At 43.4% G+C, this 25,858-nt stretch overlaps 1 protein-coding gene across 6 annotated transcripts in view; it reads left to right on the top strand.

The window, feature by feature from the left end:
• LOC126278282 (inactive dipeptidyl peptidase 10-like) overlaps positions 1-25,858 on the top strand; it is a 1,623,672-nt gene that overhangs the window by 1,128,407 nt on the left and 469,407 nt on the right. For all 6 annotated transcript variants that reach the window (XM_049978288.1, XM_049978290.1, XM_049978291.1 and 3 more), the window contains exon 3: positions 1,038-1,132. In XM_049978288.1, the coding sequence (XP_049834245.1) occupies positions 1,038-1,132 (95 nt within the window). The remainder of the gene's footprint in view (positions 1-1,037; positions 1,133-25,858) is intronic.

Raw genomic sequence — 25,858 nt, forward strand, 5'->3', positions numbered from 1 at the left:
TTTGCGCTATTAACACATTTACGACACGTTGGTGTATGTATCTTTTAAAATTCTATCGGTAACAAGTAGTACAAAATTATCATGAAAACACTTTGAGAAGCCTCAAAACATTATGCATTGTTACAAGAATTCTTAAGATCAGAAGACCCTCACCTGTTCACGATGCTAGTCAACAGATGCTTAACATCTGCACGGCTTGTAACCCATTGTGAGAATTACGAGCTGCTCATTTAGTGCTCCCAACCGTTTACGTTCGGACCCGATATTTAGTAAAAAAAGCGTAATTACAGATAATGGCTACAGCTCGAAAATCAGAGCCAAATACAGATATTACGATACTTTCGAACGCAGTTGCATCAAATTAACGAATCTTTGCTCATTTCATTTAAAGTATTTTGCGTGTTGAACAGCGTTCAAAGGCATATTACTACTTTATTACTATATTACATATTACTAGTTTATTGCAGTTTGTTCCAGTTTTCTCATCGTAAGCCCGATTTTAAAATGTACAAGTGATATACATTAAGTAATTTTGCCTGCCGGTGTGGCCGTGCGGCTCTAGGAGCTTCAGTCTGGAACCGCGTGACCGCTACGGTCGCAGGTTCGAATCCTGCTTCGGGCATGGATGTGTGTGCTGTCCTTAGGTTGGTTAGGTTTAAGTAGTTTTAAGTTCTAGGGGACTATGACCACAGATGTTACGTCCCATAGTGCTCAGAACCATTTATTAAGTAATTTTTTTCCTTCCTATGTACTGCTTTGTCAATAAAAGTACTACCAAACGTTGAAACACATCGGAACTATGCCAGCAAATGTACGCGTAGTAATTCATTCAGTGAAAATTAATAATGTAACTTAATTTAAAATAGGATTCTTTCATTAGAAATACTTCAGAAGCATATAAGAATCATAAAAGTTGTGTTCGGTCAATTAGAAGGCAAGCGTGTGTCACAGGACCGTGCCTTGTGCTCCAGTAGTCTTCTCGCTGCCACGAATGTTTCGAGTGTGGTCTCACCTGGTACTCCTCCACTCTGTTACAGAGACTGAGCTGGTGTTTCGCGACCAGTTTGGCGGCGTCTCTCTCCTCAACGCCGAGAACCTCACCACCAGGGTTATCATGACCAACTCGACCTTTGTAAGTACGCGCTTTAGGCTGCGCCATATGCATTAGACTATTGGCTGCCAAACATTGTGCGATAATTTTACACCTGAAAATGTTTAGACACCCCAATAATGTTTACCACCTATCAAATATTAGACAAAAAAACAGCCCTTTTTTACAGTACGAAAAATATATTATAATCAGTCGAAAAGATCTAACAAATAAAATTTAAGTATTTTGCATGCACTGCATTAAACAAATAAATAATAGAGTCAACGAGAGGATTGGTGTTGCTTCTTTCCAACAATGTGGTTTTATTCGCGTTTAGATGTAAACTTGTGAAAATTTTAAGTCATACTAGAAATTCGTTCGGTTCCTCATTCAAGTTCTTATTGCTTTCACACGAGGTGTGTGGGAAAAGTAATGAGACTGATCTAACAAAGTTTTTATTTTCTACAACAACAGTATTGTCCCCATTTGGATTTGCAGCTTCTTGTGTTTACCGTGATTGCAGTTAAAATTATTGGATGTAACGTCCGCCAGTTATGCGAAACACAATATTCAGGAAACCAACAACAATAAGCATCACCATTCACAATCTATCGGTCCACCCATTGACACATAAGCGAGCTAACTTCAGATTCTTGCACCATAGATTAAACGGAACCCCCATGTGCAAACAGAACTGCTCACAAGAACGAAACACAGTAAAACAAATAGCAGTGAAAAATGGTTATAACATCTATATGTTAGGCAAATTAAATTAAAAAAATATATAAACAGTACAGAAATGAACATACGGCACACACACAAGTCCTCAACCAACACAGAACAACATAAAACACAAACAATGATCACACACAAGGCAGCAGAGCAACGACACACACAAAACGAAATGGCACATACTCACCTACAATAACAGAATTGTTCACAGAATAGGAAACATATAGAAAAAACAGGGATTCCAAATAGGATACTGGACAGAGAACACAACACAGAAAAAAATCAGAACACAAGAAACACCCACGGATAAATTTAACAGACCTGGAATGTATGAACTCACATGCAACACTTGCCAGTCAGTACACATAGAACAGACATGCAGAAACTTCAAAACCAGATATTCGGAACATCTCAGAGCTTTAAAAAGCAATAGCTCCCATAGCGCATTTGTTGACCGCCTAATTGCCCACAATCACGACTCAACTACAATAGAAACAGACTTAATAATGCTAAAACCCATGGACAGCCTATACAGCAAAAAAACTTCCACATACAGAAGGCAATAGCAGAAGGAAAACAGGTCATAAATGAATACACTACACTGTGCAAGGGCACACTATTTAACACGTTAAAGGAACTTCACAGAAACGGCAAAACACACACACACACGATAAATGGATACACTACACTGTGCAAAGACTCATCATTTTACAGACTAAAGGAGCACCACGTAAAGGAAAGGACAACATAAACAGCTAAAAAGCGTACAGAACACACACACACACACACACAGAGAGAGAGAGAGAGAGAGAGAGAGAGAGAGAGAGAGAGAGAGAGAGAGAGAGAATGTAAACAATATTCAAATTTGGCGCCAATCTCACTGGTGAACAAATGAAGACTGACTGGACTGGGACACACAGCAACTACGATTACTACGAGTTTTGGTGAAGTGAAAAGTGCTTTTAGGACCATATTTGTTAAAATATATGTTATCAATACCCCATCAGGATGCTGAGAAAAAAGGGCTTGCCACACAAAAACGTGCATAAAAAAGGAATATTTGCGCGAAATATCGCGACAAACTAAATTACATTTAAAGCATAAAATAATAGGTTAACACACAACAAAATTCCTCCTTAACATCGTTTGGTTGCAGATGACAAGCTATTTGTAACAAAAAATACACAAGTGGTACTGGAAACCCATGCAAACCAAATGTAAAGGTATTAAGAAAAGGAAACAAATTGTTGTTTGAACTAAATATGTCCGTAATTTTGTAATCATTTAGTAAAAATGTTCGTATTACAGTTTAAATAAAACAGAAACCCACTGATGGAGACACGGAAGTGCTGAAACATGTATGGGAACTGGGAAAAACGGTGTTTTTCATAACTGTCGGACCTCACACCCAACAACACTGTCCCTTTCACAGTAGTTCCCTCCGGCAGGTATATCCCGGCGCAGTCGTCGTTCCCAGTCTCGGCAGAAATGCTGAAAGGCTTCAACTGGTAGGGCCTTTAACATGTCGGTCACATTCTTTTGAATGTTCTTCAGGAACTCAAAATTACGTCTTTTTATGGCGTTTTTCAGTTCCGCAAGGAGACAGATCAGTTCAATAGGGGGCCAGTGGAACAATAAGAATCCGTTTTAAGATCAAAAATCTCTTGCTGGAAATGGCCGTTGTCCACTTGCCTGCAGTGTCCGGTCGCACTTGACTCACCTTTTTCCTGAGCCTTTCAAGGGCATCTCTGTGAAACACTTGGTTGGCAGTTTGGTCTGGAGGGACAAATACTGTATGCACGATACCCCTGCTACAAAAAAGCAAATCGGCATTGTTTTGATCTTTTATCGGTCGAGGAGATGTCTCAGTGTGCCACTCCTCATTTTGTCGCTTTGTCTCAGGAGCTAACCTAAAAATCCAGGATTCGTTACGTGCTATCACACGACTCAACTATTCGTGGTCACTGGCAATCCTCTCAAGAAGATAATCGCAGACGTTTCTTCGATTGTCCTTCTGCTCAGTTGTGAGGCTTTTCGGCACCATTTTGGCACCAAGCTTTCACATATGCAAAATTTAGGTCAAAATTTGATGTACAGTGAATGTGTTTAGGTTTAGCTGGTCACGCATCTTTGTTATTTTAAACGTCAGTGTGATTTCACAAGAGTACACACTCGTTCGACGTGTTCGTCGGTTCTTGAATCTGAAGGTCTCCCTGAGCATGGTTCAATGTGTCCGTGACCTTCCAAAAGTGATTTGTGCCAACGAAAAACTTTTGTCCATGATAAGGAATGTTGTCCATATGCTTGTTTCAGCTTTTCAAAAGTCGCACTCGCAGATTCCCCAAGTTTAACGCCCAACTTCATGGCATAACGTAGCTAACTTAAGGACATCACACACATCCATGCCCGAGGCAGGATTCGAACCTGCGACCGTAGCAGCAGCGCGGTTCCGGACTGAAGTGCCTAGAACCGCTCAGCCACAGCGGCCGGCGTTCCATGTCACATGGCCGCTTCCATCACAGAATTTTTGTTCTCCAAAGGCATCATTGTTGTTCTGCAGCTCCCTATTCATCTTACCTGAGTCCTTGTCACTTTTTTCTTTTCTCGAAATTGAAAGGACGTCATTATGGGGCTCAAAAACAATTCAGAAGAAAGTGACCAACTTGTTAGAGGCATTTCCAGGTGTATAAGGGAACTCCTCCGAAGGAGACTATTGTTGTCTGAAAAAATAAAGACGTTGGTAGATGAAAAATCAGTCTTTCTTCATACACTTCGTACGAACAATGCGGTGGGCAGACACGGTGTTTGTCCGAGAATCTGGAAGAAACACATCTTCGTTGCCGTAGTGTTCCTGTCGCAGAAATACACGAATCCCTCAAAAATAGGCAAACGAAGGACCATCGTGGGCCTCATTGTTGTTGTATCCTGTAGCAGTGAGTGGGTTCTAAAGGAAAAAAGCGGAAATGACACAGCAACAGATGTGTGAAACGCATTTACTTAACTCTATGGATTGTCCTATACAATGCAGGCAGATGCAAAGTTCTTAGTCAAGTCTGTTGTACTGCACTCACTGATAGAGACAGGATGTATACTCATTCACGATCCAGTAGGGGGCTGTTGGTCGCTTATGGTAGCCTCTTACACACGATGAGAGCGGCGGTGCGGGCTCCGGCCATGGAGAGTTCGACAGTGGAGCAGCTATCCGTTCGAGTCCGCCGGTCGTTGTGTCGCCTTATGTGTGTTCTTATCAAACAAATGTATAAATCAACATCCAAAGGAATTAAATAGTTCCAATGGCTCTGAGCACTATGGGACTTAACATCAGAGGTCATCCGTCCCCTAGAACTCAGAGCTACTTAAACCTAACTGACCTAAGGACATCACACATATCCATGCCCGAGCCAGGATTCGAACCTGCGACCTTAGCGGTCGCGCGGTTCCAGACTGAAGTGCCGAGAACCGCTCGGCCATACTGGCCGGCAAAGGAATTAAAGATATTAGCTGCCAGACGGTACCGATTTGTATCAGTGAGACAAACTGTAAATATGTGCCAGACCGGGATTCGAACCCGTGTCTCCTTCGGTCACCAAATAAACATAATTCAGAAGATGACGGCCAGTGATTCCCTCAGTGCAGATGTATACCAGGCTCAAACTCATAAGGGATATCGGCGAGACCCCGCGAGTAGCGGGGCAAGTGCGCAGGGGCAGCACATCACTATTTGGGTCTGAAGGGAGGCGTGGCAGGGTAGTCCACACGACTGTGGTCACACTGTGTGCATATGGTGCAGTGGTCAGTGCATCTGCCGAGAAACCAGGAGACCGGGGTTCGAATCTCAATCCCGTACAAATTTTCATACTACGCTACTGATATATATATATATAAATGCCCACTGGCATCTAACGTCTTTAATTCCTCTGTGTTTTGATTCGTAATGGCTGCAGGATGAATACGGTGTCCGTTCATTCCGATGTGTTCGAACGATAGATACCAGATATAAAAATGGATAAATAAATGTTTTTAGTGTGCTAAATTTGAATTTGTTATCGTGAGAGATACCACAATCACAATAAACTTTCATCTCTTCTTAGAGATTCAGGCATGATACGTAAAAAAAAAAAAAAAATAAAAATAAAAAAAATAAAAAAACTTCAGTTACTTTTGGTTTCCCAAATGTGTCCAATTTTCCCGTTCCATACTTAACTTTTCCTCAGTAGTGCATTTCCACGTTTTCTAGGTCTCACGCGATTTTCTGTTCCTTTTACACTCATGTCCAATAGCTCCTACTACTTTCCTCTGTCGGAGTTTCTGCACGTCATCAATTTAAATCTCATAGGCAATTACGAGGTATTGAATGGAATCGGGGGAAAATAGTCAAGGCACTGCTAGACTAAAGAAGGGATCAGTTGACAGGACACATCCTCAAGCATCAAGAAATTGTCAGTTTTGTAATGGAAACAAGTGTCGGAGATCAAATTGTACAAAGAGACTGAGGCATGAATACATAAAGCAGATTCAAATGGATGTAGATTGCAGCAGATAAAGAGGCTTGTGCAGGACAGATTAGTGTGGTAAAAAATGCATCAGACCAATGTTCAGACAAATACAGGCTATGCGATATTAGTTTACTGGTGACGATGTGTTATGAACCTGAAAATTTGTAACCAATTCATTTCATGGTACAGACTCATTTTGTTATATACCTTATTGCAGTACATGTTACAGTTTCTTTATTAAATCTATTTGCTTCGTCTTGCGACGTATGCTGACAATAAATAATACGTTCAAACGAAACTGCGCAGTTTCACGGACCATTTTAAGTCTGAAACATCTATGATGTATATTCAAGCAGACTGACACGACGAATGAAAATTTGTACCAAGATCAGGATACGAACCCGGCTTCGTATCCCGGTCTTGGTACATATTTTCGTTCATCGCGTCAGCTTGTATGTATGAATAACACATTAACTATAATACATTCCTACGTAAATAGCCAATTAAGTTATGGTTCTCTGAGTAGTTGATGTCGACGCACTTAATGGTTGCGACAGATTTTTGTGGTGTAATCAAGTAATAAGTGTCCTGATTCTCAAACAGCTCAGACTCTCCTCGTTCGAAGAGGTCTCGGAAGACCCAACGATACTGGCCAATCGCCCTGTCATCCTCAGCCGATACATGCCACTGGATGTGTATGTGGCATCTGGTCAACACACCCCTCTGCCGGCCGTTGTCAGTATTCGTGACTGGAGCCATTACTTCTCGATCAAGTAGCTCCTCAATGGGCCTTAAAAGTGTAGCCGATCCCGACAGCGCCTGGCTTCGGCGATCTGACGGGAACCGGCGTTACCACCGCAGCAAGGCCACTGGCTGAATTACAAAGAGAAACTGGTTGAAAAGATACGATACAGCGATGTGTTGAATGGAACTTCATCATCACATATAACAGAGAAACACTTTGTTATACTTGCACTGCAAGCTGTTGCTTTAGGTTAAGGACAGCTATAGTCGTCAGGGAGGGGAAAGCGGCGACTTCGTTTCATACTCTTCGAGACTGGTGCAGCCTTGAGACCTTAAAAAGAAAATTCCTTGGTTTTGTCAGCGAGATTCATGGCAACAGCTACGAGCACTCCTCTGTAGTGAAATATTATGTGTGTTCCAATCGTCCGATGTAAGGCAAGTGATGAATTCATTTGCCCTCATGACGTAAATTTTACTGTGCTGGTTAAATGCTGCAATGCTGATGAAACGTTACATTTTAGCCTTCGAAATCACTTGATTATGAATTGTCTACATTATGTAATTTTTTATTCAGACGACACGATATTTAGCGTAATGGCGGCTAGTTACGCACAGCGACCAGTTCATTGACAGGAATAACTGGCCGCTTTGCTCAGGTGGCCACTTTCCTCGAGAAAATACTTTGTAGGGCATTTGCGTCTTTTCCAGAAAACGGAATTGATAATATGATAAGAGTATTTCATGAAATAAGTATACTGACGCGTTAGTATATTAATAATTTGTTGAAAACCAAGTACTCGCCTTATGTGGGTATGTTAAGATGTAACCAAATTATTTTAGAAAGTTACTCCAACGATCATGAGATTCTCAACGAATGCAACAGGTATTGGATCCTTTATGAAAGTAAAAGATGCCATTCCTTACAACATTCATACTATTCAGTTTCTCAAGAAACACAGTTAAAAGAAGAGCTCTTAAAGAAATCGTGACGCTACAGAAAATAAAAAATTCTTGGGAACTTGAGATGTGTATTCAGCCAAGAGCAGAAAAAAATGGTTCAAAACGCTCTGAGCACTATGGGACTTAACATCTAAGGTAATTAGTCCCCTAGACCTTACAACTATTTAAACCTAACTAACCTAAGGACATCACACACATCCATACCCGAGGCAGCATTCGAACCTGCGACCGTAGCGGTCGCGCGGTTCCAGACTGAAGCGCCTAGAACCACTCGGCCACAAGCGCAGAAGGAAAGACACCTTAATAATATCTTTGATGGGACGAAGATGTTATGGCATTTGAGCTTGCTCGACGAAAAAATCTACCAAATCAGATCAATAAAGAGAAAGAATAGTGAAGGATTGTGTGACACAGTTTATAAAGAGACACTCAAATATAAACTTTATAAAACTAGATTCCACTTCATTGGAGTCTTATTTTTCCTTCCACTTGTGTCCGACCGTTGTGCCCTATCTACTGGTCAAAGTAGGCGTTTCGTTGACTTATGGTTAATCTCACATTTCTACTGCAAAATGTAGATTTAAATAATAATACAACTGTTTTATAGTTTTGCACACTGATCAGCTAGAACATTATGACCACCTACCTAACAGCCGGTATTTCCACCTTCGGCACGGATAACAACGGCGACGCGTCGTGGCTTGGAAGCAGTAAGGCTTTAGTAGGTGGGTGGAACTCGGCACCACATACGCACACCCAAATTTTGAGGGGAGGGGGCAGGGGACGATGAGCTCTGACGCCACGTTCAATCACATCACAGATGTGTTTGATCGGTTCAGGTCTGGCGAGGTGGGGGCCAACATATCAATTGGAACTCGCCACTGTGTTCCTCGAACCACTCCAATCACACTCCTGGCCTTGTGTCATGGCGCATTATTTTGTTGAAAAATAACACTGCCATCGGGAGACGCGATCATTGCGAAGAGGTGGATGTGGTCTGCAACCAGCGTACGATACTCCTTATCAGTCATGGTGCCTTGTACGAGCTCCACTGGACCCAAGGGTGCCCACGTGAATTCTCCCCAGAGCCTAACGGACTCGCCGCCAGCTTGTCTCCGCCCCTCGTACAGGTGTCAAGAAGCTGTTTCTCTGGAAGCGACGGATTCGCACCCTCCCATCGGTATGGTGAAGAAGGTCTCGGGATTGATCACACCATGCAACGCTCTACCACTGCGCCATCGTCCAGTACTGATAATCACGTGCCTATTTCAGTTGTAATTACCGATGTCGCGGTGTTAACATTGGCACATGCATGGGTCGTTAGGAGTGTTAGGTGCACTGTGTGTCCAGACACACATGTAGTCTGCCGAGCGTTAAAGTCTGGTGTTAGTACCGCCACAGTTAACCGCCTGTCCTGTTTTACCAGCCTGCCCAGCCTACGGCGTCCGACCTCTGTAATGACGGGTGGCAGCCCAACCCCATGACATCTGGACGTTGTTTCACCTTGGTTTCGCTACATGTTGAAGACTTTCTCCACAGCATTCCTCGAACACCCGACAAGTTGTGCAGTTTCCGAAATGATCGGGCCGATCCTCAGGGCCATCACAATGCCCTCAGTCAGAGACAGATAGCGCGCCTTCACCATTCTACACACGGACAGCACGCTCATTGATACTGAATGTACCGTGTGTGTGTCGGACTAGCAGACATTCCTCGCCATGGAAATGAGCATTTGGCGTCATTGGCTGGTAGGCCCCTTGCGGGGCAGGTCCGGCCGCCTTGGTGCAGGTCTCATTACATTCGACGCCACATTGGGCGACCTGAGATCGGGATGGGGTTGAAATGATGAAGATAACACAACACCCTGTCCCTGAGTGAAGAAAATCCCGACCCAGCCGGGAATCGAACCCGGCCCCCATAGGACACCAATCCGTCACGCTGACCACTCAGCTAACGGAGCAGATACATTCCTCTCCATATGTCACTGCTATCGCTTGTACGGGTTTATATCGATAGTAGATCGATAGTGACAATGTTCTGGTTGATCATTGTTAGTTAATATATTAAGACATCAGGGAGTAACTACCACGCTAATAGAGGGAGCTGCAGAGGTAAAGAGTAAAAACTGTAGAGGAAGACAGATATTGGAATAAATACAGCAAATAATTGAGAGCGTAGGTTGCAAGTGCTGCTCTGACATGAAAAGAGTGACATGAAGCAAGTCAAAAGTGTGATGACTCAAGGAACAGTGTGGACGGAAGAGCCATACTTCGCCCTCCGTGCACCATCTTGTGACTTGAAACAGAAGATTTTACCATGGAACATGAGATATTTGAAAGTTCAGCAAGTTTCGGTAATATCTTGACAATTTTACTTCTCTTGAAAATGGAGATGAGTGTTCGTTTCCAGTAGCTTCTATTTCAAAATGTATTCAGCTAGTAACTGTATTTTTATAATATTTCTGCTTAAATTTGTCACTTGCTGATTTTGGTGTATAACACCCATAATGTAACAGATAAACTACTAAATATAGTACCGATAAGGTTTTCTCGAATGCAATACTTTTTAAATTTCAAATGAATATTTGTTCCTACGTAAATTACCATATTTTTCCTTGGAACATGTTTTTACGTTTGGAAATAACTGAATTTTCCGGCGAAAGTTTTATAATTTCATAAAAGTTTACAGCACATAAAAACTGAATGAGTAATAAAATATATTAATTTGTCACTACAGAGCTGACTAGGTACGAAAGTCTGACAGTGCTCCACTATTGCTACAGAATGATCTTAGTATGACATGTGTAAGTTACTTTATGAAGTCTCTATTACTTTTTTAGGCAGGTAAGGTTCAGATACGTGGAAATATTGTCTATTTTCACCTTTCTGTATTTTTTATCATTGTCTGGTAACAGGAGAGAAGAGAAAAGAGACAAGAACAAGAAGAACTCGCACTCCGAGGCTTGATCTATGTAGATGGTTTGTCCACCCCAGGAGTCGAGTACATCGACGAGTTTTGCCTGCTATTGATATCGATACTGGCAGGAATTCCACGGCTTTCGGACTAAAGTTCCTTATTGTGCTCCCACTGATATCTTGGGTGTGGTGACAGACAGACAGACAGACAGACAGACAGAGGTTTATGTTAGGCTGCAAGGAGACAGTCTGATTGTGAATTGGCAAAGCCAACTAACGTGAATGCAGGAAAGTTGTGGTAACAAAATGACTGACACTATAGGCTAGCGTTTACGTCTGCGCCCTATTGAAAAATGCATTCAAGGTCCAACATGCAACTACCATCAACTTCCAGGAATGTTTTAATTTTGAGTTTAAATTTTTTGTCAAATTTGACATTTACTATTCTTATCTTTCATTTATTTTGTTAATTTTGGAGTTACATTAATTGCTGCTCTAACTGGATTCCGTCTGATGTCACCACTGCTACAATTAATGGTGTGATTAACCAACGGTTAAAGAGAACGGTACACTCAGTCGTAAGACTATTGTCGTTACACAGATGTCAATCTGTTCTGCGGAATGCTTCAATGAACGTTTTTTATAGGATAGCTATCTCATCCCAGATAACGAAAGTTAACTCCTGCATCAATTACCATTATTATTTTGCTTTAAAACATTACAGGTGTTGTCGAGTCGTAGGCACAGAGTGCCAGAGGATGTCTGTATGTAGAATGAGCAGTTCGTAAAGAACCAATGATGCTAGAGCCAACGTGGCGTCGTAGTCGGACAGCGTTGTGCCTGTTACTAATAGGCGGAAAAGGTACCCAATTTCACAGTGGAAAGAGACTTCACATCATTGTAACTCAGCCAATGAGCACGAAATATTTGTAAATTACTTACGCAAATTTTCCTCGGTTATCACTGAACGTGTTACTGAGAACTAGATGCCGGCCGCGGTGGTCTAGTGGTTCTAGGCGCGCAGTCCGGAACCGCGTGACTGCTACGGCCGCAGGTTCGAATCCTGCCTCGGGCATGGATGTGTGTGATGTCCTGAGGTTAGTTAGGTTTAAGTAGTTCTAAGTTCTAGGGGACTGATGACCACAGATGTTAAGTCCCATAGTGCTCAGAGCCATTTTTTGAGAACTAGATAAAAAACTCTACAGTTTGTGTTCATCTGGGCCCATTGCGCCGTTTATGTCGTATAAAGACATAACATATTGCGCTATGAGACCAAGACGCTGCTATTGCAATATTGTATTGTAATAGTTGTAATACCGCAATAAAAAATATAATCGAACACTGCAGCGTCTTGGTCTCATAACATAATCCCTGCAGTAGTTCCTGAGATTCTGGTAGATTACTAATGCAATGTAAGTCTGTAATCGCAAGTACATGTGATATATTTACAAACTAAAGTTTTCGGATGTTTTTTCTGGACTTGTACTCTGAAATTTGTTTCTTGCCTACTGTCATGATTTTGGGTCAACGGGAAGTACCCGTAGCGGTTTTGATGACTGAATTTGTGAGTAACAAAAAATGGTCGTATCTTTTGATTGCATTGACTTAAACCCTTAAAAAGCTGCCGTCGTGGAGGGACCGTAAGCGTTAGCATGTGAAACAAATTTTAGTTTCATACCTCAACTCGTTCTTGAGAAAAAGGGATCTTAACAGTCAGACAGATAGGCACGCAGAAACGCGGATAACTACATGAAAAGGGTTTTGTTTCTACCGTTTGCAATAGCAAGTACAACAGTGGTGATAGGGAAAATATTTTTGAGATTTCATGAAAAATACCCCTGGATACACTTAGAATTAGTCAGTATCTGTTATACAGAGTGGGTGAAATAAAAGTGGCCCGGAGAATAGAGTTCCAGGATACAAAGAAAAACAACAGAAGAAAAGAAATACAGTTCGTAACTGACTGTAGCAGGTCTTGAAAGTGATCGCAATTCATCTCTGGGCACGCTTGGGCCTGATCAGCAAATTGCTGAAGGCGGATCGGAGCTGGACCGCTAGTATTGCTGCAGTCTAATCCGAAATGTTCTGCTGCAGTTTTTGAAGAGTATTAGGATTGTTGCGATGCTCCTTAGACTTGAGGGCTCCCCACGCAAAGTAATTGCACACTGACTGATAAGGTGATCTGGGTGGCCAGCTAGGACCGCGAACAGATTGATCCCTGCTAACAACGCTGTCAGGTCTGAAGACTGTGTAAATGTGCTCCAAGGTTCGGCCGGCTGTATGGACAGTTGTTCAATCCTGTTGGAAGTAACTGTAGGTCTCTTCCTGCTCCGTTAATGCTACCACAAATGGTATGAAAATGTTGGCAATGTAACGCGCCGAAGTCAGTGTCTGATGAAAGAAGATGGGGCCAGTAATGCTGCATGCAGACACTGAACACCAAATCCCAACCATTTGATCTTGCAATAGTGTTCTACATCTACATTTAAGTGATGCTATTCACAATAAAGTGCCTGTCAGAGGGTCCAATGAACTACCTTCAAGCTGTCTCTCTACTGTTCCACTCTCGAACGGCACGCGGAAAAAAGAGCACTTAAATTTTTCTGTGTGAGCCCTTATTTCTCTCATTTTATCGCGATGGTCATTTCTCCCTATGTAGGTGGGTGCAAACAGAATGTTTTCGCAAACGGAGGAGAAAACTGGTGATTGAAATTTCATGAGAAGATGCCGTCGCAACGAAAAACGCTTTTGTTTTAATGATTGCCACTCCAATTCACGTATCGTGCCTGTGACACTATTTCACGTATTTCGCGATAATACAAAACGAGCTGCCCATCTTTTTACTTTTTCGATGTCATCAGTCAGTCCCACCTGACGCGGATCCCACACCGCACAGCAATACTCCAGAATAGGGCGGACAAACGTGGTGTAAGCAGTCTCTTTAGTAGACCTGTTGCACCTTCTAAGTGTTTTTACAATGAATCGCAGTCTTTGGTTTGCTCTACGCACAATATTATCTATGTGATCGTTCCAATTTCGGTTATTTGTAATTGTAATCCCTAAGTATTTAGTTGAATTTTGAGCCTTCAGATTTGTGTGACTTATCGCGTAATCGAAATTTAGCTGATTTCTTTTAGTACTCATATGAATAACTTCACACTTTTCATTATTCAGTGTCAATTGCCACTTTTCGCACCAAACAGATATCTTATCTGAATCATTTTGCAAGTCGTTTTTATCATCTGATATCTTTACAATACGGTAAATGACAGCATCATCTGCTTACAATCTAAGACGGCTGCTCGGATTGTCTTGTATGTCGTTAATATAGATCAGGAACAATAGTGAGAGTTATGCGAATTCTCCGCTGCCCAGAACCTTTGATTCTGTGAGGTGACATAACCACTCGGGCGAAGCCGGGCTTCATCAGGCATCAAGAAGAGACTCCATGTCCAGGCCATTCATTGTTGCCTCAGGCAACAGTCACTCAGAAAACTGGAGGCGCTGAGGAGTATCTACTGGTTTTAATGCATGAACAACAGACACTCGGTATGGATGCATCATGTGCAATTCCAGGTGGACTATCCGCGTCCATGATAGACGTGATGTGCTAGCCTCTTGTGACAGGCGTCGTCGGGTTGATTTGGTAGTTTTCTGAACAATTTTCTGGTCAACTGCAACCATATTTTCTGGTATGCGGGCACCTTCTGCAATTTATATATATAAATTTTTTTTTTACCTGTTCAAATAGATGCTCCCTGGCGCCATTTTCGGACTAAGCGTCGCATGGTACTCTTTGCTGGCACTTTGACACCATTAAACTCCTCAGAATACAACCGACCACACCGTTTCCACGACTTTGTTGTCACGTAACTTTCCACAAATAACACCCGCTGCTCCACAGTGAGTACCACTGTCCCCTCTGCACTCCACTCATACTGATAAATCTCGCACTACGCTCTGAACCGGTGTGGATCACGTGGCCGTGGAGTGTGATTATTTGCCCCATACAGTGTGTTCTGGATTTCTTGAAACTGATGCGATTTTTTCTCCCTACAGTGGTTGGGAATTTCATCACTCCCGCCTTCGCTGAGTACGCCCTTAACCTGATATCAATCTGCGAAGTAATCATCCGCAGTGGTCCGTTACTTTATGTGTTACCCTCGTATAAAGCGCACTCTACAAACCTTTGGTGTGCCGCGGGCAGCCTGTAATGAGTTTTGACGCACCAGAATATTCCGCTGCGCAAGTGAAATTCATTAATGAAATCTAGTAAGCGCACTCTAAAAGGACGTCACGAGCTGGACAAACAAATGGGACGTAATCACGTGACTGGGAGCGTTCGGTACGGCTGGGCTCGGTTCGGCTACTGCATACAATTGGGATGCAAGCCGTCGACGCGGGGGTACGAGTCGGGGCCGGGTCCGTGTTTGCGCCGGTTTCCGATAGCAAACGCCGCCGCCAACTCCGCTAATTGGACTTGCAATCACGTCCGTCTACGGCCGCAGGTGGAATTAAATGGAAAGCGGCGCCGTGTTGCCCGGGAGGCCGGCGGCGAAAGAGCCACAGGCGCCCGTGACGGGACTCTTAGCTCCAGCCGGGACGGTGGGGGCTGCGGGAGAAAAGCAGATCAGGCGAGTACCACGGGCAACAAACTGACTAGGCTACATCAAATTATGCGTGACTCTCCGAACGGCATGGGCTTTATCTGTAACCTTTCTCGGTAAGCTACGCGTTCGTCAGCCAGCGTTTTCCAATGCCAGTACGCATTAAATACACTGCAAGAAAAAAGAAGATTCACCATTAAGGAATTTTCCGATTGGGACGGAAATCGGTAGATATGATGTACATGTATAGACAAAGAAATGATCAGTTTTAGAAACTTTAGATGATTTGTTCTACATCTACATCTACATTTATACTCCGCAAGCCACCCAACGGTGTGTGGCGGAGAGCACTTCACGTGCACTGTCATTACCTCCCTTTTCTGTTCCAGTCGCGTTTGGTTCGCAGGAAGAACGACTGCCGGAAAGTCTCCGTGCGCGCTCGAATCTCTCTGATTTTACATTCGTGATCTCCACGGGAGGTATAAGTAGGGGGAAGCAATATATTCGATACCTCATCCAGAAACGCACCCTCTTGAAACCTGGACAGCAAGCTACACCGCGATGCAGAGCGCCTCTCTTACAGAGTCTGCCACTTGAGTTTGCTAAACAACCCCGTAACGCTATCACGCTTACCAAATAACCCTGTGACGAAACGCGCCGCTCTTTTTTGGATCTTCTCTATCTCCTCCGTCAAACCCGATCTGGTACGGATCCCACACTGATGAGCAATACTCAAGTATAGGTCGAACGAGTGTTTTGTAAGCCACCTCCTTTGTTGATGTTCTACATTTTCTAAGGACTCTCCCAATGAATCTCAACCTGGTACCCGCCTGACGAACAATTAATTTTATATGATCATTCCACTTCAAATCGTTCCGCACGCATACTCCAAGATATTTTACAGAAGTAACTGCTACCAGCGATTGTTCCGCTATCATATAATCATACAATAAAGGATCCTTCTTTCTATGTATTCGCAATACATTACATTTGTCTATGTTAAGGGTCAGTTGCCACTCCCTGCACCAAGTGCCTATCCGCTGCAGATCTTCCTGCATTTCGCTACAATTATCTAATACTGCAACGTCTCTGTATACCACAGCAACATCCGCGAAAAGTCGCATGAAACTTCCGGCACTATGTATTAGGTCATTTACATATATATCGTTCAAAAGAAAGAGTTCACAATTTGAGAAAGTCAATAATGCGTTGGTCCACCTCTGGCGCTTATGCTATCAGTAAATCGGCTTTCGACTGACTGAGAAACGTCGAGCGAAATTGTGCCCAAGCGGCGCTTTAGATCGTCAGATTCCCATATGGTTACAGGGCTCTGCCCATAATACTCCAAAAGTCCTCAATTGGCTGGAGATCCGGCGTCCTTCCTGACTGAGGTAGGGTTTGGAACCACGGAGACCAGCATTAGGAGCTCTAGTATTACGTTGCTGAAATGTAAGGCCAGGAAGGCTTGCCATGAATTGCGACAAAACGGAACTGTAAGGCTGGAAATTGGAAATTTGTGGTAAGGTCTTATGGGACCAAACTGCTGAGGTCATCGGTCTCTAAGGTTACACACTACTTAATTTTAAACTAACTTACGCTAAGGACGACACACACAACCATGCTCAAGGGAAGACTCGAACCTCCGAGGGGGGGGGGGGGGAGGGGACCGAACGCCCGGACCGTGACAAGACGCCCTAGACCGCGTGGCTACCCCGCGCGGCGCTTCATGAACTGAAATGGCACCTCAGGCCAGACTCCTGGTTCTCGGGCCGCGTGGCTGGCGCCAGTGGATTTGTATCCCACCGCTGTCAGGGGCGTCTCCATCTACATCTTCGCTGGTTATTGGTACTCATTCGAAGCGAGACTCATCACTAAAGACAATTCTGCTCCAGACAATGAGATTTCAAACCATGTCTGGATACGCCCTGGACAGCAACCTAGATACAGCCCGACAACCAGGAATGATGGTTCTGGGTGCCAATTCTGTTCATAACAGGACTCCTTTGGGTGTCATACATTGACGAAAGTCTAAGCCCCATTTTGTTCCCGTTCGTGGTAAGCCATCCTGGGCAAAGGCAAATCTCCCCTTTTCACATAGCATACCAGTAAAGTTCCTCTCATAGTATGCCGATACAATAGCCCTATTCTCAGAAATCGTATACAAGCGCTCGCTCGACGAAATATCATTACAAATAGACTGGAAAGTTGTACAGGTCACACCAAAACTTAAGAGAGGCAATAGGAGTAACCAGCTAAACTGCAGGTCCATATCACTGACATCGATTGGCTATAGGATTCTGAAACATATACTGTGTGCGAACATTATGAATTACCTCAAAGGTACAGGTGTATTGGCACATAGCCAGTACGTATTCAGAAAACATCGTTCTTTTGAAACACAACTAGCTTTTTATTCGATATGTGCTATCTAGAGGGGATCTCAAATTGGTTCTATATTTTCAGAAGGCTTTCAACAGCTTTCCTCACCAGTAAACCCTTATGAAATTGCTTGGAACCGGATTATCGCTTCAGTTGTACGACTCGATTTTTGGTCTCGTCAGAAATGTCACAAGTCGTAGCAATAGACAGAAAATTATCGATTAAGGCAGAATCTGATTGTGGCGTTCCCCAAAGAGATGTTACAGGCTTTCCGCTGTACAGCTATAAGCAAGAGTTTAGGAGACAATCTGAGCATTCCTCTTAGACCGATTGCAGATGATTTTGTTATTTACTGTTAAGTGAAGTCATCAGAACCATTTACAACCTGAAAGACACGATACCTGCCCGGTGTCAAAATTGTCAGTTGTCTCTGAATAAGGAAAGTAGTGACGTTATCCACTTGAATACGAAAATAGATCCGTTGAAGTCTGGTTACAGCAGTAAATCACACAAATTTAAAGCCTGTCAATTCAAATAAGTACCTAGGAATTAATGTTTCCAACAAATTACAGTGGAACGATAACATAGATAATGTTCTGAAGAAGGCAAACTAACGAGTGCGTTTTATTGGCAGAATACTCACAATATGCAACACGTTTGCTAAAGAGAATGCGTACACTACGTTTGTTTGTCCTCTGCCAGAATATTTTTTTTTTTGTGATAGGGGATTCTTACCTGAAAGGACTGACGGAGGATATTGAGTGAGAGCAAAGAGGAGCAGCTCCTCTTGTATTATCACAAAACAGAGGAGAATGTTATGATAAGCGAGCTGGGATGGCAATCACTAAAAGAAAAGCGTTTCCATGAAATTTCAGTCAATTTCCTCCTCCGAACGGTAAAATGTGGTATTGTCTCCAACCCACATAGGCAGAAATGATCGTCGTGATAAAATAAGAGGCATCATAGTTCATAAAGAAATATTTAAGTGTTCATTTTTCACAGACGAGGTTCGTCAGTGTAGCGGTAGAGAAATATACTGAAGGTGGTTCGGTGAACCTTCTGCCAGGCACTTAAGTGTGAACAGCAGAGCAGTGATGCATAAGTAGATGTAGATGCTCATCATAATAGATACGTCCCTTCATTTAACACTATGTTCCCGTGTCGGTCTCAAAAGTGATCGTCTCTTGCGTACCCAGCAAACGTGAAGCATTTATTCGTGATGGAACGCTGGTCCCCTAACATATATTGTTTTACTTGTTTTTGGTAGTGATTCTTTTCTGAACGACTGGAGAAACCTGCCCAGAATTTATATAAGCAGTCAATCCAGTCGTTTGTTTGCTTGGATAACTTCATGAATGTAATTGTGATGGATCTGAAAGCATACTGTAAATCGCACGTATTCCGCCAGAACTAGAACAGACCGACGCAGATTTAGGAGATACTCTTTATTCATATGGATTCCACCATATAGCTTATGCGTACAGTAATAAATTTTTGGTTGCTTCAGACTTTTATAACCAACGAATTATGAACATACCACTGAAAGTAGAGCTCAAAAGCTACACGTCTCAAGGCTACGTTAAAGAGTGTTTTAGGCCATGTGCAGTTAAAAACAATTTGCATGCATATGTTTCAAACTGATAAAAGTTTCACAACTTACGTCATTCTAGATATTCTTAAAGTTAGAAAAATATTAATTCTAGTTTTTTCTGATTATATAAATGCTTGTATTATGTAGTAGCTCTTCACGATTTGATATTTGACTTTTGCAACCCAATAAACAAATGAAACTGTTTCTGCATATACAGATGCATTTTCAGTAAGAAGTATAATTAAAGCATTTCGATACGAGTATATCTAGAACAGCTTAGTAAGGCTGCATACAACTGTCATTTTAAGCAGACAATGTCTTTGGGAATGACTGATATAAAATACAATGAGGTGCCAGAAGTCATATGATAGCGATATGAACATATATACATGACGGTAGTATCGCACACAAAAAGTATAAAAGGGTATAGCATTGGCGAAGATGTCACTTGTGCTCAGCCGATGAACGTGAAAAGATTTTGTACGTGATTATGGACGCACGACGAGAATTAACATACTCCAAACACCGAATAGCACTTGTAGCTAGACGCATGGGAAATTGCGTTTCGGAAATCATCAGGGAATTCAATATTCCGAGATCCACGGTATCAAGAGCGGGCCGAAAATAACACATTTCAGACAGCTCTCACACCATGGACAATGCAGTAGCCGATGGTATTCACTTAACACACTTAACAACCGAGACCGGCAGCATCAGTGTGGACTGTCAGTGCTAACAGACAAACAACACTTCGTGAAATAACCGCAGAAATCAATGTGGTACTTACGACGAACGTATCCGTTAGGTCAGTGCGGCGAAATTTGGCGTTAATAGGCAGCGTGGAGGGTAAAAATCGTGGAGGGAGACCAAGAGATGAATACACTAAGCAGATTCAGAAGGATGTGGGTTGCAGTAAGTACTGGGAGATGAAACAGCTTGCACAGGATAGGGTAGCATGGAGAGCTGCATCAAACCAGTCTCAGGACTGAAGACCACAATAACAACAACAGGATATGGCGGCTGACGGCCGACAGAAGTGCCTTTGCTAACAGCACGAAATTGCCTGCAGCGCCTCTCCTCGGCTCGCGACAATATGGGTTGGACCCTAAACGACTGGAAAAACGTGGCCTCGTCAGACTAGTCCCCATTTCTGCTGGTGAGGCCTGATGATTGGGTTCGCCCCAGACCACAGGAAGCCATGGAGCCAAGTTGTTGTCAAAGCACCGTGCAACCTGTTGTTGGCTCCATAATGGTTGAGCTGCCTTTCCGTGGAAAGGACTGACTACACTGGTCCAGCATACCGATCACTGACTGGAAATTTTTGTTTCGGCTACTTAGAGACCATTTGGAGCCATTATTGGTCTTGATGTTCCCAAAAAGATGTCATGTCACTAGGCCACAATTGTTCGCGATTTGTTTGAACTACATTCTGGAAAATTCGAGTGAATGATTTGGTGAAACATAACGCCCGACATGAATCCCATCGTACGTTAATGGTAAATAATCAAGAGACCAGTTCATGCACAACATCCTACACTGGAAACATATTCACAGTTACGACGGTTATAGAGACGACGTGGCTTATTGCTTCTGTAGAGGACTTCTGACGAGTTGTTGAGTCCATGCCACGTCAGGTCGCTGCACTACATTGTCCAAAAGAAGCTTCAACACGGTATTAGGAAGATCGGAAAACTTTTGACACCTCAGTATATAGTCCAGTCACATTAATGTGATCACTGCATATGTTAGAGGTCAACGTGTAATAACCACTCATGGACAGCATGTGACAGCACTTTCACTGGAGGAAATATCAAGCAGGTCGAGAAGAGAGGGATGGAACTGGGGAAGAGAAGGCAGAGGGCAGAAGCAGTGCAGTCACTGTCGTGAATCGATCTGACTTCCAAAAGGGCACAATCAGTGGCTTTCAGGCCCAGGCTGGGTAAGTTTCTGTAACCGCTAAGTTTGTCACTGTGGTTAATTTAAAGTGTTCATAAAGCACACAGTATATCGAAAAAGGGGGCATTCCAGTGCCAGCGCCGAGACAACTGAGGTGTACCACAGGTCATAGGTGACAGGGGTGACAGACAGCTGCAGAGATGTGTACGGGCGAATCGAATAGACATGGACCTGCTGTGCATCTTACCACTCAGATGAATCAAGGGGCTGCCAATGGTGTCTCATCAACGACCGTTTCCACAGCTCATGATCTAATGGCTAGCATTGCTGCCACTGGATCACCGGGTTCCGGATTCGATTCCCGACCAGGTTGGGGATTTTCTCTGCTCGGGGACTGGGTAACTGTGTTGTCCTCATCATTTCATCATCATCATCCTCATTCATGCCAGGTGTGAGCGTGTGGGTGCTATTCTGTCATTCTGCGCAACGGATTAATCTGAGATGTACCCTTTACCCTGTGGCTTCTGCAAGATGCAAACTCCACCCCCACACTACTACAGAAGTCAGACAGACGCTCCTAACGTCCTAAAGAGAAATGCCTGAAAAACGTTCAGCAATAAATATCTTCTGGAGTTGTCCGCTGTAAGGAAATGACACAAAAATTCATAAAATTTCTTACGTAACTAGTGGCATACTTGGATACTGGAGTGGTGCTAGTTAGTGTAAGAAAAACATGAATCTAACTAAAATTATTATTTCTTTGCAAAAATTCTGAGAATTCACAATGACACGTTTAGTTATGAACTGAACAAGTTATTTCCGGATTCTTTTCGGATTGTGATGTTACCTCTCAAGGATAGGATTCGATAATGAAATTTCTATACAAAGTTTAAGATTATTACTGACTTGGCAGAATGGCTGAGAGCCGTACCTACTCAACTTGAATAATTATCCGTTAGACTGATGCTAGGTATGGTCGAGTCTGACGCATGTGAAATGCAGTGAAGTGCACTCTTGTAGAGGAAATATGGGGCTCGCAAGAGCTGAAGCGCACAATACCATAAGCTGTGATGACTGCTGTCTGCACCGATCGCTGCTGACAAATAAGATAACTCTCGTTCTATCTGGATGGACCTTCGCCAATCAAACTCTCCCTATGCCTTGATGAAGTCAAGGACTCCTATTCGCCCCTAGTGGCGTGGTACACCGGTCAGATAAACAGTCCACCGCGATGCCACTTAAATATTCACTCACAGGCGTTTAACTACAACTCTGCCCGTTCACTCTGCACAATAAGAGTAGCAGCCAACACAGTGAAAAACGCTTAATCGCAAGGACTCAATGTAGAGTCGCACTCCGATTCATTCTCGACTGAGGTGCTCTCCCAGTGAAGTACTGTGGAGAGACTTGTTCCTCTCTCTTTGAGTACACTTACTAGTGTGCACGCTCTGGTTATGTGTTCTCGCTCCAAGAGCGACAACGTAACAGCCCCTCTCCATGCCAGACGTGAAGGTGTATATCTTTCGCTCTCTACCATTACTCCTTCACCTCAAGGTGTCAGGGATGTCGTCTGCCAATCAGCATTGCTCATATAAAACAGGAGAATGACGTTTCGTTTAAGGCGACCAATCCGGCAATCTGTAGCCTCGGCGTTTGGCGTTAGCTGTCTCCCTGTGAAAATCTCTGAAACTGGGCGCTCCCACACAATGTAGCGGAATTTGCTTTTAAGCCGAACACGGGGTCGTTCTTCCTTTCACTCGGACAAATGCTGTCTGCTCCACAGGCTGTCGAGGTTGACTCATCCTCTGAAGGGACTGGCTGCCCGGCGTGCGGTCTGCCTCTCTCGAACAAAAAGCTGCTGTGACTTTCGTGTCTGGAATGTATGTGTGAACGCCAGCCTCGAGTATTTCAGCCACGGTGCGCTTACTTGTTATTTGCATATCGTGTACATGAATTCATACAACATTGACTTAATCTTATCGAGTTTGGGTTCGAATGAAGTGTCTTGGTGTGCGGAATATGATTGTGAGGGCGGAATATGTAAGCAGTGAAGGTCAGGAGACCACGATGTCTTATACAGGGACTCGATTGGATTGTGTAAAAGAAATTGGACTGTGTAAAAATTGGGACTTTGTACAGGCGCTGATGACCCTTCAGTTGAGCGCTCCACAAACCAAACATTATCATCATCTACGACCGTTCAAAGAACGATTCCGCTTATGGGCCTCCGCAGCAAGCACCTTTTTCATGCGTTCAAGCTGAATGCTGTTCATCGACAAAGAAGGGTGCAATTGTCACAACAGTACTGCAACTCTGTCCACAAAGTGACCTTTCCAGATGAACCTCGTTTTTCCTCCAACAGCAAGCTCCTCACAACAACCGTTGGAAGCGTCCAGGCAAAAGGAGCTACCGTTATGGTCTGGGAAATGTTGTTGAGGCATTCTCCGGATGATCGCGTCATTACGAAAGGCACGATGGATCGGCACAAGCGTCTTTGGGGACAATGGCCACCACTGTAAGTTTTTCCTCTGCACGATGCATGTACCAGCAGGAAAAAGCAACGTGTCACAAAGCTCACAATGTAAGTAGTTTGAAGAGCACCAGGATGAGTTTACCCTACTCTCCTGGCCACCAAACTCACGGGATTTGAACCCAATCGCGAATGTGTGGGACCACTTGGATAGGGCTGTTGGCACCATGGATCCTGAGTGGAGAAACCTAGCGCAGCTGGCCACAGTACTGGAGTTGGCATGGCTCCACACTCCTCTCTGTGGCTCCCAGGTACCCAGAGACTCTCGTCCTGTACCTCTCGTAGCGGTCGGCGATACAAGAAGTTGTTATTCAGGCTTTTGGCAGGTGGTTGCGTTAATGTGACTTAACAGTGTATATTATAATTAATAAAGTCGTTATAATCCAACGGCATCCTTATTTTACTCAAATATAGCTGTTTCATATTTCTTACTTCATACTTTGCTTCATTTTATAATTTTATGTAGTATGACTGTTATACACGTCCATAGTACATTTTATTACGTTAGATATTTTAATTCTTACGTGGAAAATTACTGCATGCATAATACTAAACTTTTTGGTGTTATATACGATAGCACATTTGAACTAACGTCGTCGAACGGATAAAGCTTGTTCTTATAGATATACGCATCCCCTAAGAAGGGACCAAAGATAGCTCATTAGAGATACTCAATTGACATTGATACCACTGGAGAAAATGCACCATTAAAATGAAGAGGAGCGCACTGTAACCAATAATCCTCCATCTTGATCACTTTTACTGTATAAATTTTACAATTTTACGCGTTTTGGCTTTAAGCCATCCTCAGAATTTATCTGATACAAAGACAAAAAGAAAACCACAAAACACAAACATGACTAACAGATGACCTTTACCGGGCAATTGCCATACCCACACCATGCCATCGGATGGCCACATTGTGTACCGTGATTTTTCACTCTACGCAACGTTTTTTGACTGTTCATTCGTCCAATGTTTACGCTCCTTACTCCAAGCGGGGAGTTGTTTGGCACTTACCGGCGTGATGTGTGGCTTATGAGCAGCCACTCGACAATGAAATCCAAGATTTCTCACCTCGCGCCAAACTGTCATAGTACTTGCAGTGGCTCCTGATGCAGTTTGGAATTCCTGTATGATGGTCTGCATAGATGAATGCCTATTGCACATTACGAGTCTCTTCAAACTTCGGCGGTCTCTGTCAGTCAGCAGAGAAGGCCGACCTGAACTCTTTTCTGCTGTACGTGCCCCTCCACGTCTCCACTATCACATCGGAAGCAGTGGACCTAGGGATGTTTAGGTGTCTGGTAACCTCGCGTACAGACGTATGATACAAGTGACACCCTATCACCTGAGCACGTTCGAAGTCGCGAGTTCCGCAAAGCACCCCATTCTCCTCTCTGACGATGTAGAATGGGTACTGAGGTCGCTGGCAGTAAGTGGCAGCACAATGCACGTAATATGAAAAACGTATGTTTTTGGGATGTGCGGATACTTTTTATCTCATAGTTTATATCATCCATCATCGACGGACGGAATTCGGGCACATGCTACATATGCTGTGTCATCAGGCAAATATGGGAACCGTCTGCCTGCAGCAAACTTAAGATCACGGATGACTGACCAGACTATTTCTGACACCACGACATCGCCAATCACGCCTACTCTGGTAGAGAAAGCGTAGACTGAAGAGTGACACTTTGTTGTCTTCGGTGATGAGGGTACGTTCCGTCTATATGTGAGTTATGGACGCCCACGTGTACGTCATAGATCTGGTGATTTCAGATTGCATTCGTCTACGACACACAAGTCCCAGCACAGGATTGATGGCTACAACTCGGAGTAATATTTAGTGTGTCTGCAGGGTGAAGTAACTAGTGCCCGCTGCAATTCACAGGCTGTTATTCCGGTGACAAGT

This window comes from Schistocerca gregaria, chromosome 6 (assembly GCF_023897955.1).
Source record: "Schistocerca gregaria isolate iqSchGreg1 chromosome 6, iqSchGreg1.2, whole genome shotgun sequence".
NCBI lineage: Eukaryota > Metazoa > Arthropoda > Insecta > Orthoptera > Acrididae > Schistocerca > Schistocerca gregaria.